Genomic DNA, 20,409 nt, shown 5'->3' on the forward strand with positions numbered 1-20,409 from the left:
TTAGGCCAATGACCAACCACTGTGCAAAAAAAGGAGGGAGTGGGGGGAATTAGGATAACTGAGCACATTTTCAGACGATCTTGTCGAGACAATTTCTTTAATAGACTTTAACCTGGGTTGTTCACATAAGCTACTGAGGGGAATGGCTCTATAAGGTTAACGTGAAGTGTCACAGATTGTTGGTAAGGAATGAAAAAGAAAAGATTCTGTTTAGGCCTGCAGCGATACTTCAATCTTTGTCAATTAGAGCCAGCCTGAGAGTGAAGCGGCACAAGTAACAGTGAGAGGAGAGAATGGGAAGGCACAGTCTTAATAGGGCATTTAATGAAAGTTAATGGTCATCTTTGTGTTTGCCAGGGAGTTGCCAAGACTGAGCTGAATATTGTTTAGAGATCAGACCAGGCATTCTGCATTTATGGCCCATTCTTATTTTCTGATATGACAGAAATAATTAATGTATAACACATTATTGCTGGATACTGGCAAAGACACCACCACTTCACTTGCGAGCCAATTACAGACAAAGATGAAATACAGGTTTTGAATTGACTAGGTGTACGGGCTCAAAATTAAAAGCTCAACATGTTGGATTTAAATACTGTATGTTAGAACTTTCACACAATAGAAAAATATTTTCTTTGAGAAAGTGAAACAATGCCTTTAGCCATGAAACAATGTTTGGGTGTTGAGATAAATGGTGTCATTGGTCTTACAGCCATGAAATAAATTCCCCCTGTGCATAATTCAAATATAATGAAAAGTAGCTAGTTTTCTGACCAAGTAATATACAGTGGCGTCAGAAAGTATTTAGACCTCTCTACTTTTTTTCACACTTAAGCCATAGCATCGTTACTCAATAACCCACAATAAAATAATGAAAATGTTTTTGGGGTTTGGATTTTGTCTTGACGTGCTGTATGAAAGATTTGTATGGGACTGCAGTTACTCACTTGGCTTCATGCTGGCTCATATGGTTAACTCATCTGTTACTTTTTAACTTAACCTTTTTGTCCATGTTATAATAACTCAGTTTACAAAAAAGTAGACCATTTTTACACATCAGACAAACTGAGCCCACTTGCGTGTAAGTGGTTAATTGTTGTAGCATTTAGTGCAGATGTACATTTTTACTGAGAAAAGGCACAAAATCAAATATTGATCTTTGATTTTCAGAACCAGTTTTTAATCACTGAAATAGAAATCACAGTTAATGAATTAATTATATACAAGGTGAACCTTTTAGTCCCACACTGGGGAAATTCATAAAACTATAGCAGCAAAGGGATAGAAACAAGGCACTCGGTGATTAAAAATACATAACACATCCAAGGGCTGTAGGTGTTGACTCTGTAAAGGGAGAGTATCTTTCATGGATGATCATACTCCTGGTATCACTCTGAGATTTCTGGTTTCACTTCTCCTGCCCTGTGTAGCGAGCTGGGGAAATCAATAAATCTGTTCTTAACGAGAGTGCTGATTTCTTCCTGATGAGGTTGCATGAAAACTATTTTGTCCAGTACATTTCTGCTGTCACTCAGTCTGGTGAAGACAGTTTGGCCAGGCTCTCCAGGGCCCCATTTCAAGCTTTTTCAACTCCTCCCATTGGCCCCTGAGAGGTCATTATGGTAACTGTGGAGGTGGTGCTCTCTGGCAATTTCTGCCAGGCTTTAATTGGTCCCATCTTGTGGGCCACTCTGAGCTCTTTAGTAGCACAGGCATTCATTACTGCTGAGCAGGATACAGTTTGGGAGGAAAATGGTTACTCATTGTTTCAACCTGCCCACTCTGGATCAGTCCCAGAACCCTTAAGCCAAAACCATGGATCAGGTTGTTTGTATACTGTATATAGCAAGAACACATCTTGTGGCACATTTAAATATCAGTCTTAGTCATATCCTTGCATATCCCCAACATAAACACATTTATATAGAAACACAACATTTTTATAAAACTGTGTTCCAGGATTTGGTGTGATAACCTGGAGCAACTTTTAGATGAGTCAAAAAGATGTCAGTATTTCACATTATTATGTTTTTACATGGGTGGTGTGGTGGTGCTGTGGTTAGCACTGTTGCTGCAGCAAGAAGGTGGCAGATCTCATGGATGATGGAGTTTACATGTTCTCCTCATTTCCTCCAGGTACTCCAGCTTCCACCCACAGTCCAAAGCCATGCCAGTTAAGTGCGGACTCCTGCACTATAGTCTTAGCCCTGTGATAGAGTGGTGACCTGCCCAGGCTCTACCCTGTTTCTTGCCTAATATTGGTGAAGATTGGTTCTATTTCTCCCCTGCAGCCCTCTGCAGGATAAGTGGCAGTGCTGGGGAGTAGTGAACTGCATGTAATTAAACTAGTAGTTTAACTACATTTGCAGTATCTTGCTGGTGGTTCAGATACATCCATATTTATGTAGTGTTGTCACTCTGATGCTGTCTTTATTATCGCTGGGGACTTTAACCAGTGCAATCTACAAACGGTACTCCCCAAATACTACAAATGTGGACATTCCCACCCATAATAAGAATGTGTACACTGGACCATGTTTACAGTAACATACGGGGTGCATACAGGGCTGCACCTCACCCCCACTTCGGACCACATTTTTTTGTTCATGTACCCAGCCTACAGACAAAGAGTGAAACAAACAAACCCTGTCACCAAGCAGGTTCAATTCTCAACCCCAGAGATGAGGGCACCCTGCAGGACTGTTTCACCTGGACAGAATGGGATGTGTTTAAAACTGCAGCCACCTCAGAGGACTTTTCTGTCACCGTACAGGACCATGCTGAGTACAGTATGTGACTGGGTATGTTAGTACCTGTGTTGACAACATTGTGCCCACCATACAAGTCAGGAGGTTCCCCAACCAGAAGCCCTGGATAAACGGTCAGGTACGCCATATGCTGCATGCTCGCTCTCATACATTCAGATCAGGCGATGAGACGGAGTACAAAGTTATGAAATACAGACTGAGGAAAGCCATCACAGCGGCCAAGAGGCAGTACAGAGAGAACCTGAATGGCTTCTATTCTACTGCTGACTATGGATGAATGTGACGAGGCCTGCAGCACATCACAGACTACAGGACCACCACCAGCATCATCAGCTCCACAGACAGCCTGCTGGATGACCTCAACACCTTCTACACCCAGTTTGAGACCCCCCACTAGCTGTGTCACCAGGCCAGGTACGCTAAGTCCTGAGAGAGATCGATCCCCACAAAGCAGCGGGACCAGACAATGACCACAGAGGGTGCTCAGAGCATGTGCCAACGAGCTGGCTGATGTTCACCACCATCTTCAACTTCCCCCTCAACCAGAGCATCGTTCCCACCTGCTTTAAGACCACAACCATCGTCCCTCTTCCCAAGAAGAGACCTGTCACTGGCCTGAACGAATACAGGCCATTGGCACTCACCCCAATCATTATGAAGTATTTTGAGCAGCTGCAGCACTACTGCTATGGACCGCAAGCGCCTGCAGAGAGTGTTAAAGGGTGTGGAGAAGATCAGCCAGGACTTCACTGCCCTCTCTGCAGAGCATTTACCACCGCAGGTTGTGTAGGAAAGCTGCCTCCATCCTCAAAGACCCCACCCACCCCCCAGCACGGACTGTTCACACCCATACCCTCCGGCCGGAGTTTCAGGAGTGTGAAATGCAGGACCACTAGACTGAAAAACTTTCCTTCCGACTGTCATCAGACTTCTAAACGGCTGACTCAGCAACTACCACATATAATTCCACCTGTACTGTCCACACTGTTTGCACATGTATAATTGCACACTCACTGCTGAATATTTGCACACACAGTTCCCATGTAGCATATATTCCCTCTTCCTTATATTGTGTTATGGTAATTTTCATTATTCTTTATCAGCTGTTTTACAGTGCCTTAGATTTTGAGATTTAGATTTTGTTACCTATGTATCTACTTTATATTTAATTTATATTGTGTGACATTCATGTGGATGGCAAAGTAAAAATTTCATTAATTTCATCACTGTGTATATGACAAACACTTGACTGAAGTAGTTAAATTACATTATTTCATTTGTAAACTGCAACTACAAATACTTTTGAGCCATAAAAGGAAAAAATGATTCAAGTTGAAATACTTTTTTGCTGTAGTTTTTCTTCCACTATGAAGTAACTGATAGCTTGTAAAACTACATTTTCAATGTAGTTTCTTCAACACTGATGTGTTACTACCTAAGAGAGAAACAAACCTTCTTAAATGTGCATTTCCTGTGAACATATTTAGATATGGTAATTGTGCAAAAAAAGCTTTATACTTTTAAATGTGTTCTGCTGTATACAGAGGGAAAAAAAGTTGCATTAAATGTTTGTGTTGGGCCACTTAGCTTCATGAATTTATGCATGTAGTGCCACTTGGATCAGTCTTAGCTGAACAATTATTTTTTCTTTTTATTATAGCACAAAATAGCACAATAACAGGACAGAGGCTGGGACATGGAAAACAAGACAAGAGATGAACAATTACAAAAGAAACATAGGGGGTTTAACATTTTGGTTTTTGTGTGTAGTGTGGCTATGTTCAGCTGTGCAGTCTGGTATCTATATTTAACAAAAAGAGGGGGAGTAAAACAAACAAAAATGAAGTAAATTAAAGATAGAAAATGTGCATTAAAAAGTATGTGGGGTAAACTAGCAATGAAATAATAATAGTAATGTTTCTGCCCTGAACAGCCAGGATAGCAGCATCCTTATTGGATGGTTAAGTTAGACTTTCCCATTGTTTATCATGATTTATTTTGATTGTTTAAACTGGGGTTTTGTACCTTGGGGTCGACCCCTGACCTTGATAGTAGAGGCCTGACACATTGTATGATGTATTGATGCATTCCACCCCTAAGCAGCTCCCAGACCCTGAGGAGGAAGCTTGTCTCAGAGGGTTCAGCGGTCCGTTAATGTTGTGTAGTTGAGGGAAAGGAAGCAGTGACCCCTGCCATACTGTCCACTCCAGAGGGAGCTTCAGACTGACTCCAAAGGACATGTCTCAGCTGCTGGGGACATGGCGAGATATCCCCTATACAATTTCTTCTGGTTTATTGACTGGGGGGGGGATGGTTATGATTAGAGAAGAAATAGTAATTTTAATATAGAAATAGTAGAAAGATAAACTATTGGCAAATAAAATTAGTAAAGAAAAAGTGGGTTTTATCCTAATATTGATAATACTGTGAGAATAATGAAAGCAGTAAGCAATATAGATGTAATAGAGTAATGATATAAAATTGAGTCAGGGTAATATAATGGTAGCTGATAGTGAGTAATGAATAGGGAAAAGGTAGTACCACTAGTACTTTCCTATATTCACAGTTGTCTGGTTTAGTTGATGATGTGATGTACACGAAGTAGCAAGGACAGTGGAGAACAAATGTATTGTATCTTGGTGGTAAATTAACTGACAGCCACAAAGAATTTTAATCATAATAGCTACATAGTCAATGCCGTCATCAATAATAATGTAAAAAAATAAAATAAAATACACACTGTATAGTGAACTGGGTGACAGACCTAAGTAGCATGAAAATAATCATCAGTGGACTATGAACAGGTGTCAGTATCAGTTGAGCCCATTTTCAACATTTTGCCTTGTGTGCTGTGGGTCCTGTGATGGTCTTGTACTGTAGAAGTTGTAAATTTGTATTACTAGTTATAGAGAAGATATTATTACAGAGTTTCATCCAGAAGTTGGAGCTGGGGGAGATGGTTAAATTATGTTCCCATTTATTTTTTGGTACTGTTATTGTCTATATATTTGATGCAAGTTTATAAAGTTTGTAATTTTCATTATCTCTTGGAAGGTTCTAGTGGGTTATTGGTTATATTGTTCTTGGATTTAATTATGGATTTCGGTTGTTGGTACCAGAGGAGCTGTTCTCCACCAACTCTGTACTTCCGGACTAGTTCATTGAATGATATGAACTGGTTATAGGTGACGAAGGCAAGTGATTCCTTTGTGTTGCCACAAAAAAGGGGGCAGGGTTGTTGTGCTGCTTTCCACCAGGCTGTCTGTTAATTTAATAATGTTCTTACAATAGTTTTCTTGATTGAGTTTAGTAGGAAGGGAAGGCCAGCAACTGAGGTTTTTATGCAATGGGTTTGTTCTATTTCTATCCATGAGGTATTGTAACTGCCCTTCTGAATCCATTTGACTAGATGTTGTAGTTGGTTTGCTAAGTAGTAATGTTGGACAGTTGGAGCTTCAAGGCCGTATACTGTACTGTGTGTTTCTTACATGGTTGGAGCTTCAAGACTGTATACTGTACTGTGTGTTTCTTACATGCTAACTTGGCTGCTAGCAGCTTTGAGCTGTGAACTGGAACCTCCAAAGTAACCACCCCTAGCTGTAGTACACTGCATTTGAAAACAAGCTGAATGAGCTCTAATGGCCCAAATAAAGGAGGTCTAAACTTTACTCAAAGAAATCTGTAATTCAAATGTTTCAAGTTCAACCTAAACACAATGAGAGCCCAGTTCTCTGAGTGGGTGTGCTTATCTGTTCTGCGTATTTATCCATCCTCTATAGTTTCTATTCTATAAAAAAAAAAAACAAAGCTTGTGTGACAAATTTTTACAGTACGTCTGGCACCAGTCTCCCCCTTCTCTTGTCTATTCCAGTTGTGCAGTTAGTCACTGGCTTTTCAAACATGCTGTCTGCTCTTTAGAGATTGACTCCATACCGATAATTTCATATTTGCTAAATGGTTCTTACAACCGTGATTTCGGGACATCACTCAGTCAGACAGCTAATGAATTCATTGTATTGATTACAATGCCCCAGAGCCCTGGCTGGGAAATATGAAGTGTCAAGTGCTCATTAATTCCTGAAAAAGGTTGGCAAACATCAATGACTCATTGCATTACAGAAAGTCCACATACAGTACAATTGACCTTGCGGCTCATTGCTTCTCAGTCCTAATTTTTATTTTTTAAATACATGTATAGAAGAGTTTTCTGATTATTATAACTTTGTACCAGGATCTCACTACTGTGTGAAAGCTTTTGCTGGATTTTATGCCTACTTAAGGATAAAATGTAGAGGTTTGATGATTTGATGATATGAAGTGCCTGAAGCATTTCAAACTGTTTATTCATATACACTTACATCAAAGGCCTCTGTTTTTCATAATTTCAGTTGGAACCATCTGCACAACTGTACCAAAGAGAGGGCTGAGGGAGGAAATGAGAGAAAATAATTGGGCTTTAAAGTAGAAGGATATTTCCTTTTGTGTTGTAATGTCAACAGACCTTAATTTTACTAGTGTGCTAAGATATCTCAAAACTCAGTTTGAGAGTCCTCAGCAAGATGATAAAAGTCTTCTGGCTTCATGAAAAGTGCTGTTGTGAAGATTTTTTTCCACCAGATTACAAAAATACATGTTCATATACATGTTCATGCTTTTTTAACTCGTTAACATCAAAACATGTTCTTGTTCCCGCTGTAATTTTGTCAGGTAATGTCTTTCACATTCACTTGGCTTTAAAATATCAAATCATTGTCTTTTGGTGACTGTAATGTTTACTGTCTGGTACCAGTATCATTGTATTATATGCCCTCATAGTAATTTAGCAACACACTGCACTGATTAAAACATACCTCCAAATGTCTGCAAATGGGTAAAAGATTTGCTGCTGTAACCTTTACTGATACAATTACTAAGGAGACATTTTGTTTTGAGCAAATTAATCAGGATGCTAAAAACAAAACAAGCACAGACAATACAGTTCTGTGTAAAGTATCAGTAAGATATGTAGACAAATATTTCAGTGTGATCTCCGTCTTGTTCCCCTATTGATCAGGAGAGCACATGAACGTTCTTGTTGATTAACATTTAAAAATGAAAAGGTACTGGACATATGTGTGCCTCATAAAGGCTTAATGGCACATTATGCCCACACACATAGCACTAGCCTATAAATGAACATGTTTTGCTGCTGTGTGGCATCATCCAGACCTGTGTATGAGAGATCTTAATTGCAAACAACTTTAAGATGTATAATGTGACTTTCCCCCCACTTTTTAATGTAATTTTCTTTTTTTAATTTGAGATTTATGATTTTCAAGTAATTGTTTTTCACAGGTGCATGAAGTCAAGAAATCCATTTATGTAACATCAGTAGCCCTAATTGAAATGTTTATATATGGATATACAGTCTCTGGTCATGGTAGACAACTGAGATGGTCTGTTCCCGTCAGTTTTTGGACTACTATTGGAATGTAGGCAAATGTATCCACACATCCATAACCAGTCAATGTGATGATTGAATAATGCTGGAGATAGTTTTGTGTGTGTGTCCAGTAATCACCTATTTATAGTAGTAAAAAAAAAAAAAACATTTACTGACCAACCTTGTGGCTTAAAGTATCTCATCTGCTTGCAGCAACAACTTAAGGAACTGTATTTAACTGTTCATCACTGCAGTGATGCAACGTGGAATATAATAAATACAATAAAGGGCTGTAGATACTTGAAATGTGTGTCCCGCTGTGTCATTAAAACCTTTTTCTGTTTTTATGTTGAACTTGGACATATGCTATTAAAATAAAGATGCTTAATATCGTTACAGTATGAATATTAAGATGTTTTTTTGTGTAGTGTTTAAAATCAAGTGGTTATTGCCCACATCTGTCAAGATTCTCTACATTTGTATTTACTGTATATGATTGTATTTTGTGCAGAAAATGTCTATTTTTAGGTTTTAAAAAATGTAATTAAAAAGTGAACATAATTTTTGGTTCTCACTGGTGGTTTTATATGTGGGTGTTTTGCAGGGGAGCTGTACATCGGTGGCGTGACAAAGAACATGTACAGCAGTCTGCCCAAGCTAATTGCATCCCGGGATGGGTACCAGGGCTGTCTGGCCTCTGTCGACCTGAATGGGAGACTCCCTGACCTGATTGCAGATGCCCTCCACAGGGTGGGCCAGGTGGAACGAGGCTGCGATGGTGAGTGGCATGTAGTAATATTTTGCTTGGTACTAAATTGTGGTGACCTAATTTTAATATTTTGTATGTTTTAACTATATCTCTTCAGTTACTAATGGCATCGATGTTGTGTTTAAAAGCATGGATAAATCACAACTAACTCAAAAGGGAAAATGAAATAGCACTGGTCTGACATATTTAGATGTTCAGTTTTATTCAGTGTTCTTGTTTTTAGTGGCTAATTTGAGTGAGAGGATGCCAACTTTATAATGATTTCTTATCAAAGGCAGCTAAGTTTGAGAGTGTAATTACAAGGAAAACAAGTTAGGAGTGCAGTTGCAATCTGTGTACCATTTCATTTGTTTTGAATGAAAAACAAGTTTTTCGATTACTAAACCTTTGTGTTGCTGTGCTAATAGTCGATTTTTAATGATTTTAGCATGGTCTCAGTGCAAAAGGGCTTCTTTATACACTACCTTAGTTCTCAATTTTAAATAGCCATAATTTTTGTTTATTTACACCCATAAATTGGATTGGCTTCCATTTATGGCCTGATTACTCACAAAGCTGCCGCCAGCAGCTTTCAGTAAAGAGACACCACTACAGTAGCTCTATGCATTCTCTGTGGCTGCAATTCCCTGATATATACCAGTAACCATGCCCATATTCTCACAGCTCAGTCTTTATTGTCCAAGCTCCTGTCCACTGTATATCCTTTCTACTGCACCATAAAACCCTCAAGAGGGGGGTATCTCTCTCCTCTAATGTTATTGTCAGTGGTGCTAATCTCAGTGACACCCCATTCTCATTGACGTTTGCTTCATCAGTCTTGCATTTGTTTTTTGTTTTTTGTTTTTTTTTACCTCTGCTGTACTCAGTTTACTGCCATGTTAATCCTGAATATAACAGAAGATTTTGGCTATAGCATTTATCCTTCCACACACCCCTCTCTATGCCCCCTCACCACTACATCTCTATGGTGTACTGAGCGTCAGAGCACAGACTTGATTTCCCTGAGGGCCGCACTGGCCGACTGGATGCGGCACTCATCCAGATTTTTCCCCTCGATCCCTAGTGTTGCTGCTTCTGCCAGCCGGCCTTATTACCTGCCTACAGTTATACACCACAATTACTTCGCTCCAAACACATTTTAAAACCGCATTAAGCTATCATATTGACTCCCACAGGCACCTGAAATGGATGCTAATATTAGATAATGTGGATGTGCCAGAGAGCTGAACAGTTATAATTGACCAGTTTTAGAAGGGTGGCCAAGTAATGGTATACCTAGACCTGAGGTTCACCACACCAAGATCCATGTATGTATGGCTCTTTATCATTTGTGACTAGTTGTCCAATTTTTGCAATCAGATTCCAAATGTATCTTTCCATACCACACAGAGAAGCCTATTGCTGACATCAAATCAAATAACTTTTATATCGAATAGTTCAAACCCAGTTTCTACTGTGCAAGAGTAATAAAGATGACTTTTCCAAAAATGCAGTGTCGGACCATTGTCAACTCTCTGACCTTCTTGGTTGTGAGGTCATTGTTAGCCTGTGGACTGGGGATGGAGAGTGGTTGCTGAGCCAGTCTGTCTAGACCAAGGGCCAGGCAGAGGCCAGAACACTGAGCTTATTCTTGGAGTGCTCTACTGACTCAATGGATCACAACAAAGAACAAGACGGGGAAAAGGGACAGCGAGTGAGACCATGAGAGTTGAAGTACAGTGTTGCTGACTCACTGTAGCTCCAGAGGGAGGGAACAAGGAAACAAGGCCAAATAATGAGAAAACAGTAAAAACACACACTGTATCAACCTATATGGACAGAATAATGTACTGTAGCATTAAACACTGTAACAGTAGAAGCCTAAGCACTTATAGCAACAGAAGGAGCAGTAGCTGAGTTTAAATCCAAGATTATTCATTATCTAGGGTTCCCTGATAGACTAGTGGTTAGGGCTCAGCGCTCTTGCTGCTATAGCCCGGGTTCGAGTCAGGGTTGTGTCAGGAAGGGCATCCGGTGTAAAACACGCCAGTGTGGCGATTCACTGTTAGCGACCCCTAACGGGAAAAAGCCAGAAGTGACATTCATTCATCCATCCATTATCTATACTGCTTATTCCTGAATAGGGTTGGACCCGGAACCTTTTTACTTTGAGGCGACAGCACTACCCATCTTAAACCACTTGCATGCATTGGCCTACTGTATACTGCTAGTGTGTGAGCAAATGTTTCAGGTGTAATGCAGCTGTTAGTTGTAAAAACAGATAACGGCAAGTGAGTCGAGATGTGTGTTCCATTAGGGTTTCTGCTTGTATGACTCACGATTTTCCTGCACATTTGGATGGAATTGTATGCTTTAAGAAGCCAAGAGCATATAATAGTGGATAGTGTTGGGTCCATCAATAATCAGCCAGTAATAGAAAAAGTAAGGAAGTGTTTCCATGACTTGGGTATTAATCCTGACAATATGCTCAGTTAGCTATTAATTAAAACCTTTTCTTTGGGGCAATTAGCATGATTTTGAACTGCTAGCTCAACAAGCTGATAGAAAATGACTGAGTTTAAAGTGGATATTTTGGACCAGGAAGTAAAAGCTCTCATAGATGTTGTTTTTTTTTCCTGTGGTTTTGGAGGGGTTTAATTTAATTGAACCACTTGTAAATGGCACAGTGAGATGTCTGTTTATCTATGCAGAAACAAATTAGTCTGGCAGTGAACCATGGTTCTTTGGAAATGTTTGTGTTTAATTGAGATTTTAATGAGAATCCCCACCACCAATACCAACATGGCAGCCACCACATGTACTTTTTTTTGAGGAATTCTATTGCCTAATAGTTGATCTGCATCATAGTCTTTTATCTAACTCTGCCACATCAATTATTTGTTTTTGTCAGAAGGAAAACTGATGATTAGTATTATTAGCTTCTAATAAAATAGCTGACAAAAGCAAACACTGGAGATATGGAAATAAATTTGCCATCGTTTTCTGTGGCAATGTCTGTTGACATGCATAAATCCAAAGTGGAAATATGAATTTTCAAAGCAGTCAGTCACATTACCTACCTGGATAAATGGCTGGAATCCCTTGGAGAAATTACAGTAGCCAAGCTTCAAATTGCTAATTTAAATATGTTTTACCATCCATGACTGTGGGAGGGAACAACAGGAGAGTGCAGCCCCAAACACACACACAAATATATGAGGGATTCTATGGCTGCCACTACCAACACAAATTTCCTAAAATGTGCCCCTAGTGTGGTAATTACACCAGGTTTTAACCTTGAACTAATGTCAGATTTAATCTGAATACATTTATAAGCAACTTAATCAAATTAATCAAATCACTCTGTCAGTGGATGAGCAGCTACTGTATTCGGTTTGAGTGACTGAATCATTTAACACCAGTATTTGAAATGTGAGGTTTGTCTTGTTTAATGGCATGAAAGCCTAAAACAATGCTTTAAAAACATAGGAGACTGATTATTCAGCAGTTTACTTTTATTTTATTACTTATATTTTTAAAAAGAAATGAACATCTGGGGACAGTGATTTTTAAACTGCCTCACATAGCCTCCATTTCATCTTGTGAAATTCATGTGGCTAATGAACATTATGAAGGTAACTGTGGTTCTGTGAATTACTGGATGACTCCCATTGTCATTAACAAAGTGGATGGCTCTCCTCCTGCTCTGTGCAGGAAGAGGTCTAATGTAAATAAGGTCACATGCGTGTCGCATAGGCCCCATGCACGTCTGCACTATACAATAAATGCGCAGATACCACATTGATTTAATAAAACTTGGAGAAAGAGCATGGCACTGCCTGTATGTTGCTGCACAGATCTCTGGTACCCCCTTCATTGTCACTCATACTCCTGGCAGAATGACAGATGACATCCACAGGGACAGCTGTAGAACAGTACACTTCTAGCTCAGTAGCCTGTTGAACATGGCTTACGGACAGAACTTTTTAGGCAAAAAAAAAAAACAGACAGCTGGTCACAACTTCAGCGACGGGGTTATCTGCCTTCCCTCAGAGGGAGGTAGGACTAATAGAACGTCTATGTAGTTCACTCACATGCTTGGCTGTTAGATCTTGATTGATCCCCAGGGAAATTCAATAGTCAAAAGAAAAGCTGTCTTAATTGAAATATTTTTCAGGTCCCCTCCTGTCATCTGATGCAAGAAAGAAAGTCACTTTTGGCTTTTCCCGTTTAAGGGTTGCCACAGCGAATCGTCACACTGATGACTCGCATGTTGACATTTGGCACATGTTTTACGCCGGATGCCCTTCCTGACGCAACCCTGATTCAAACCCGGGGCACAGCGGCGAGGGTGCTGCGCCTTAACCACTAGCCTACCAGGGACGGCTCTCCTGTCATCTGATGCACCATGAGTTAATTGCAGCCCAGTAATTCCTGTAAACCATCTTTGTGGATGGCACCCTTGCTCTCTGCAAGGTTTCCAAAACTGAGGACTCAAAGGTACCAAGGAATGGGTGATCCCGTTTAGTGAACAAACCCAGAGCTGTGGCGAGCTTGGAGACGGATGTAAAACCCTGCCATCCAAATGCAAAAAGACGTCCATCTTGGCCAGAAGTTGCCAATGGTCCCTGTTCACTTACTTAGACATCCAGCAGCTAGAGCAGCTTGGGCATCCACTGGCCATTGGATTCTTAAGACAAATTGGCTTTTAATTTTTTAGCCTTTGTTTAACTCAGCAGCTCCTAGATTTGATAATGTGTGTGTCACTAATGCTCAGCTGTTTTCACCAATCACTCTTAAATACCACAATCAGCTAAAAGCTGCTGAAGGTTTTCATTCTTTGTGATGAGCACTGTTCTAGTAGCAACAAACATTTCACATTACTTGAGGCATGTGAATTGAAATATAATCTAAACAAAGCTTAAAACATTCTGATCTGTGCACTGTGTGGTCTCACAAATTAATTTAATATATTTTTAGACTGAAAACTTAATACTGAACTTTCTCTCAGGACCCAGTACCACCTGTACGGAGGAGTCATGCTACCATCAGGGGGTGTGTCTGCAGCAGTGGGAGGGCTTCACCTGCGACTGCACTATGACGTCCTATAGAGGCTCGTTTTGTAACGACCGTAAGTGGAAAATTTTTTGACTCATGGTTTGAGTGTGTGTGGTTAGAGTGGGTGGTGCTAGTGGAGATGTTTGCAGCTGGATAGCTGGTGCTGAGGTTTACCTACAGTCACTAACTAAAAATACACGGGCCACTTTGCACTTAAGCTGTTGAAGTGGCAGTGAGAGACTAATGTGCCTTCAAACATTTGAGGGATTACAATCAGAGTGATGTTAGTCAACTGTTTTTCTCCATATTTATGTTGGTTTGGCAGCCGTCATTGGGGAGTCCAGCTTTCTCCCAGTGAAGTACTCATTTATGGCTCTTCAGGAGGCCATTTCTGTGAATCCTTATGCTCTTAATTATTCTAAAGGGGCTGCTGTACTCTACATCCTCAATTTGTCACTGAAGCTAATAAGACAGTTGCATTTTTACATAAAAACCTTGCTTCTAGAGCATGGTATTAGAGCCTCGCATGTACAGTAGACGCTCTTACTACTCTAATAACAAATGCTTTTGTGTGTTATTTCTAAAACATGTTCACATATTACTGCCACCAAGTTGAATATGAAAGTATGAATATTGGTCAATAAGGTTTCATTACCTTAATCCTGCAGGGCCACACATACTGTGCTACAGTTGATGCTCCTTCTTCTTTCTGTTTTTACCTGCACATTATTCTGGATTTAACTCAGAGTTCATCATTAGATTGGCTCCTCAGCTCCTGAGGCACATGCTGTGAGGAAAAACGGTGATTTAAGTCCTGTGTCCCTGCCATGTTATCGCTTTCTGGTTGGCTAGCAGTAAATAGGAAATTATGTGGAGAAGGTTAAAGAAATGTATTATAAGGGTGCTGTTTATTTTATCCATGTCTTTTCCTAGTTTATTAGTACATACTAATTGTAATATGTTTAGTGCTAATGCTTTTAATTAGTATTGAAACCCCAGTTTACATATTTGCACACACATTATTTAGGTGTGATCTTGCTGCATTGAAAAATTATTTTTACTGAACACTGGAAATTAACTTGTACTGTAACTGCAGGAAATGCCCTAACGTTGCCATGGACCTGTTACTTAAAAATACTACAAAGTCTACAGTACAACAATGAGGTGATGGCTCAAATGATAAAATATTTAAGATGGGTATTACAGTGTGTTGTAGAGCTCAGCTTTGTAACATAGAGCTTATGTACAACTGAAATTCAGTACTGTTCAGGTTTGACGTGGGGGCACAGGCAAGGTGACAGGCGAATAAACGTGTTTGCGTAAATCTGTTTGCTTATTAAGTGGTATTGTAGGTCCTGAGTTGAGCTGTGTCACCCATACTTTTTCTCTTTTTAAAGCAGCCAATTTTTCATTTGTGATAAAGTTTGTGTTGTGCTGTTGCCATTGGCATGTTGACTGCCATGTTAGCTAGACATGAGTGGGTATGACAGCAAGGGGCTGATTAACAATGTGCATCTTTGACTCTTGGAAGTCTCCAGCAAGGAGGAGGCAATAATAAGTTCTTTGTCGACACGACAGCCGTGCCGAGATAAGCACAGAGAGCCCTTACTCCTTGAGAGAGGAGAGGGGTGCCGATTCCAGCATCAGAGCTGTTGCCTATGGGGAGTGTTAGTGGTTATACCCTGCTGGTTTCAGAGATGACAGGTAGAAGTGTGGTACTAGGGAGCATTACCAACATGTGTTCTGTGGAAAGACATGGAAGATGTGTGTCTGTTTTGTGAGAGTGTGTTGAGTGGCGGAAAGGACCTCACCAGCAGCCTGAACTCATGTATTGTATAATGGCAGACAATGACATTTAAGTAGAGCAACTACCAGTCTGCAATACAGGTCTTGATAGCCAGTCAGTTCTGAATTATTTCAAACTTCAAGAAAATCTCCCACAAATCAATACTGACACTGGCTTACTATCCTTTATGTTTCTAAGCATGATGTACTACTATTATGGTATTAATGGCTGCTGGTTAAAGTTCAATCTCCACTACTCTTTTTCTTCTCCAACTTGTGCAGTGCTTTCTTGGTAAGGGGCCGTTATACTACAGTATCACACATCCACAATATCTGAAAGGCCAGCACCTCTAACCTAATGATACCACATTTGTGCAGTGTCGATTTGACATCTTACTGTGACCACATTTGAATTAAAAAAAAAAAAAAAAGGTAAAACAAAACCTCCCAACACTGTCCAATTGTCTATATAAAGTATAAAATTGTTCCAGATGCGTTATATACTAGTATGCCAGCCTCTTCTACAGTGTGCATGCATTGCTGTAGCTGGTGTTTATTGCCATGTATTCTTTCCTCATAACAGCTGGACATTTTTGGACTTGCTGTCCTAGCTTCATTTCTGCAAGAATGGAAAACATATTTCATCTCTTGACCTTGAGAGCCTGTTCCAGGTTGAACTTTTGGCTCTGTCCCCTTATTGTCCCTGCGTTCTTCTGTCCCTTTTTGCATTTCCTTATTTCTTGCCATACAAGAAGATTTGTGTCCTTGAGCCTTTTAACTGAATCAACATTTTTCTGAACAACCTTCAGGGAATTTTCCTTGAGTCTGCTTTGAAAACCAAGGTAGGACTTATTACTTTGCGTAGCATTTCTTTATATCTTTATGAAACTGGTGATCTGGATCTGGAGATCTTGCATCATTTTTGTTTTGCAATGTGCACACAAGACTTGCAGTGTTGACTCTCAGTTCTAATGACAGGGATACGCTGGCTTGTTCTCCAGAGTGAAGTAGCTTTCCTGTTTCATGCCATGTGACCTTGATTTGTGTTCTACATATCTCAAATGGTTAGGTTTGAAAGGATTTAAATCCTTATTGAATTTCCTGTGTAGTTTAATTTGTGTAGCAGAAAGAAAAATATCTTGGATGTCACTTATCTGTGTATTCATGCATAATGAGAATGAGACTGGTACAAACAAGTGTATGGGTTGCATCTCTTTGCAACTTTATAATATGTGTGGATGTATGTCATCAAAAGAATAGACAGAAATAGACCCAGTAAAGTAGGGCTGGATATTGATCTCATAATTCAATTTGATTTCAAATCAAGTCCAGAATTGATTAATTATGGTTTGTTGACTTAATATAGATACTGATGTTGCCTAAAGTGCTGCTCACAATCTTGGTAATGTTTTTTATTATTCCTGTATTCAATAAATAAGCAACAGGGTTGTTTCCCATAAAGTTCACATAGGCTAAATTGTGAACACATTTCCTGGTTATAATATATCGTGGACCAAGCATTTATTTTCTTTAGCAAATGTAAAAGAACTAAAACATGACATATCAAAATTTTTTAGGTGCATGTACAACACTCTTGAGCATGAATAATAAAATTCCTGCACCACTAGCAAGGGTGCCATCACTATGCATAATTGAAAAAATAAATGTTATCCCATACACCTGCATATAGTGGCAGATGCTTCATCTAAATCCAGACCTCCACTATAGTGGCCAGTGTGATCACAGACAGGACAGAAGCTGAAAGTCTGTCCACAGATTGATTTGTACTGTTTGTGTTGACATCACCTTGATATCTACAGACAGCCTAGAGTTAGCTCCCCTACTAGAACAGAAAGTAGAATCCACACACTGTTCACTTGACTTCCACTGTCTCACATCTTGAAGCCAGAGGTTATGTCTTCAACAACCAGAGAGCTGTGCATTAGTGTGCAGTCCCCCCCCCCCAGTCCATTTCTGTCAATGACAGGATCTCTGGGTCTGCAACAGGATAACCAGAGTCAGCTAAATATACTGAGTCTTGACAGACTCATAAATGATTCAGAGTTTACAACTAATATAGCCAGCTATCCTCTACATTACAATAGAACATAAAATGCAGTAACCCTTTTGTTCACATTGTAACAACTTATTTTCCAAAAAAACTGGCATTTTACAGATCATACACTCTGAACTGAACCACTTACAAGTCACTTCCCCAAACCTCTGTATGTACATTGCATGTTCCAAGATTTGATATTGAATCATGCAAATACAAATTGTAGTTAAATGAAAAATTAGCATTTTTATTCAGTCCTACAGTGAAGTGATTCACAAAGAACCAGCCTGCCACATGATCACACATATCTACGAACCTATTAGTTGTCCACCTGTACTGTTTATCCTCTAACTCACATGTGCATGTATTTCCCATTTGAACAAAGAAGATGACTATTTTAATTTAGCTTCAAAACAGAATAAAGAATTTGTACATAGTGATTACTACAACTTTTTGTGCTCTAGGGCATATATGTCAAACTCAAGGCCCGCGGGTCACATCCGGCTCGACTTACAATTATATCCGGCCCGCGAGATCATTTTATATATCTTCTTTTTTTTTTAAAAGGCCTGGCGATATGAAGCGCCCATAACACACAAACTACAAAGCCCATAATGTAGCGCAACAGCTGCCTTACCAAATGTTAGCCTACCTGCGATCATTCCCGCGTCAATTACGTCAAATCACTCAAGCGTCTGTTGATGTATACAACCCTAATTTCAAGTCAAAGCTAGCCCCTAACAATGGCCAAGAGAAAAGTTGATTCTGAAAACAAAGGGTTTCAAAACCGGTGGGAGGCTGAGTATATGTTTACTGACATTGTCGGTAAACCCGTTTGTCTTATTTGTGGAGCTAATGTGGGTGTAATTACACCTGTACAGATTCAGATGGAGCTGATAGAGCTGGAGTGTAATGGGACACTAAAGGCAAAGTACGACACTGTGGGGCCCGCACAGTTCACTCACTTCATTCCTGAAGCAATGCCCCAGCGCCGGCTACATTCGGCTTGAACCTTGTGTATGTTTGGTAGCACATATCTGTGTGAGAAACTGTTCTCTGTGATGAAGATTAACAAAACATCACACAGGAGTCGTCTCATGAACACCTGCACCTGTTTGGGGTAAGCTTCCATGTTGAGAATCTCCACAACACAGAAGCTTACCCCAAACATAAACAAACTTCCTGCCAAGAAAAGATGCCAAGCATCCAGCTCTGACAAAATGGCATAAAAGTAAAGAAAATTGAATGTTTTGATTTATTTTAACTTTTACTTGAAAGCACAATTTTATTTATATTTTCAGTTGTTGTTTTTTTTGTTTTGTTTTGTTTTGCAGCATATTCATGTTTTTGAATTTGTATAATTTTGGCAGGAGATATTTTTATGGAAATCAAAATACTTTACGTTTATTTTGGAATAGAATTGTAAGCTGTCTAGATTCATATTTATGTTCAAAAAACATTTAGTTTTAGTCTGTTCATTAAATGTTTATCCTGTTCGGCCCATAAGCTTTGCGTTTTGGTCCCCTGTGCGATTGAGTTTGACACCCCTGCTCTAAGGGGAATAAAAAATTAGCATAATTCTCTCAACATTACTCACTATCCTGTTTGTAGATGGCCTTCCTTGGTGGTCATAATAGACAAAGCAATTAGGGGTTATACTGTAGGTGTGAAGTAAGTGTATGTGTCCCCATGTGGACTAAATCAGCTAGAGAAATACAGTAACATATTAAACTGGTCAAAACACTGTTGCATACTGAGCAGTTAGCTGTAGCCATAATGACATGAAGAGTCAACTTGCACATGATTAAGATTCTTCTGCATAGAAAAGCTAAAGTCAGTTTCCTCACTATAAGGCCAGAGTCATTTGTTTCAGTCTGGGTGGGAAGGTTGTCAAAGTTATTGGCACTACACTTATTATTTATAAATGCAGGTTCACAGTTGACTGGAGGGAATATTATACATGGAGAGAAAAAGTTTCCATTGTGCAGCATTTTTCAACATTGACATTTCATATTAAATACTGTAAACTGAAGTAATTTGTCTCTATTGGATTTGTATTACCTGTTGGACCTTAGCCAGGTATTGTTGTTACCTGAGATCTGATGGAGATTAACTTTCTGACAGCAGCTGTGGAAAACACTGCCAAACATCTTGTCTTATATTCATGTTTACTTTGTAATGTTTCAGCAGTGACTTTTTTAATTAAAGATGAAGATTTAAAAAGTATTACCTAATTGAATAGGATGACTCACTTGGCCTTAAGTAGCTGCTTATACAGAATTTCAGTGGAGTTTGTGTCATTATTTTTCTAAATACTGTTACAGAGGCCCATCTACCCTGCCAAGAACAAAGGCTATTAAATGTTCAAACTCACTTTAAATAATAACCTTTCTTGACTGAGAATCCATGAATTTCTTGGGGAAAATCACATTTTAGTACCCAGAGGGAAGGGCAGGGAACCAAATAAAGTGTGACACGCACTGGTACTGAAATGGAATTAACCCCATGTTTTCTGCTCTGGTTGTTGGTGTTGATGAGACTGCGGCCGTGGTAAGGGCAGCACTGATGT

The 20,409-nt window shown here is 39.5% G+C and overlaps 1 protein-coding gene across 8 annotated transcripts in view; it reads left to right on the plus strand.

Annotated features, from left to right (window-relative positions):
- nrxn2b (neurexin 2b) overlaps positions 1–20,409 on the plus strand; it is a 711,574-nt gene that overhangs the window by 399,799 nt on the left and 291,366 nt on the right. For all 8 annotated transcript variants that reach the window (XM_020616301.1, XM_020616300.1, XM_020616308.1 and 5 more), the window contains 2 exons: positions 8,798–8,971; positions 13,953–14,072. In XM_020616301.1, coding sequence (XP_020471957.1) covers positions 8,798–8,971; positions 13,953–14,072 — 294 coding nt within the window. The remainder of the gene's footprint in view (positions 1–8,797; positions 8,972–13,952; positions 14,073–20,409) is intronic.

This window comes from Monopterus albus, unplaced genomic scaffold, assembly GCF_001952655.1.
Source record: "Monopterus albus unplaced genomic scaffold, M_albus_1.0 scaffold173.1, whole genome shotgun sequence".
Lineage (NCBI taxonomy): Eukaryota > Metazoa > Chordata > Actinopteri > Synbranchiformes > Synbranchidae > Monopterus > Monopterus albus.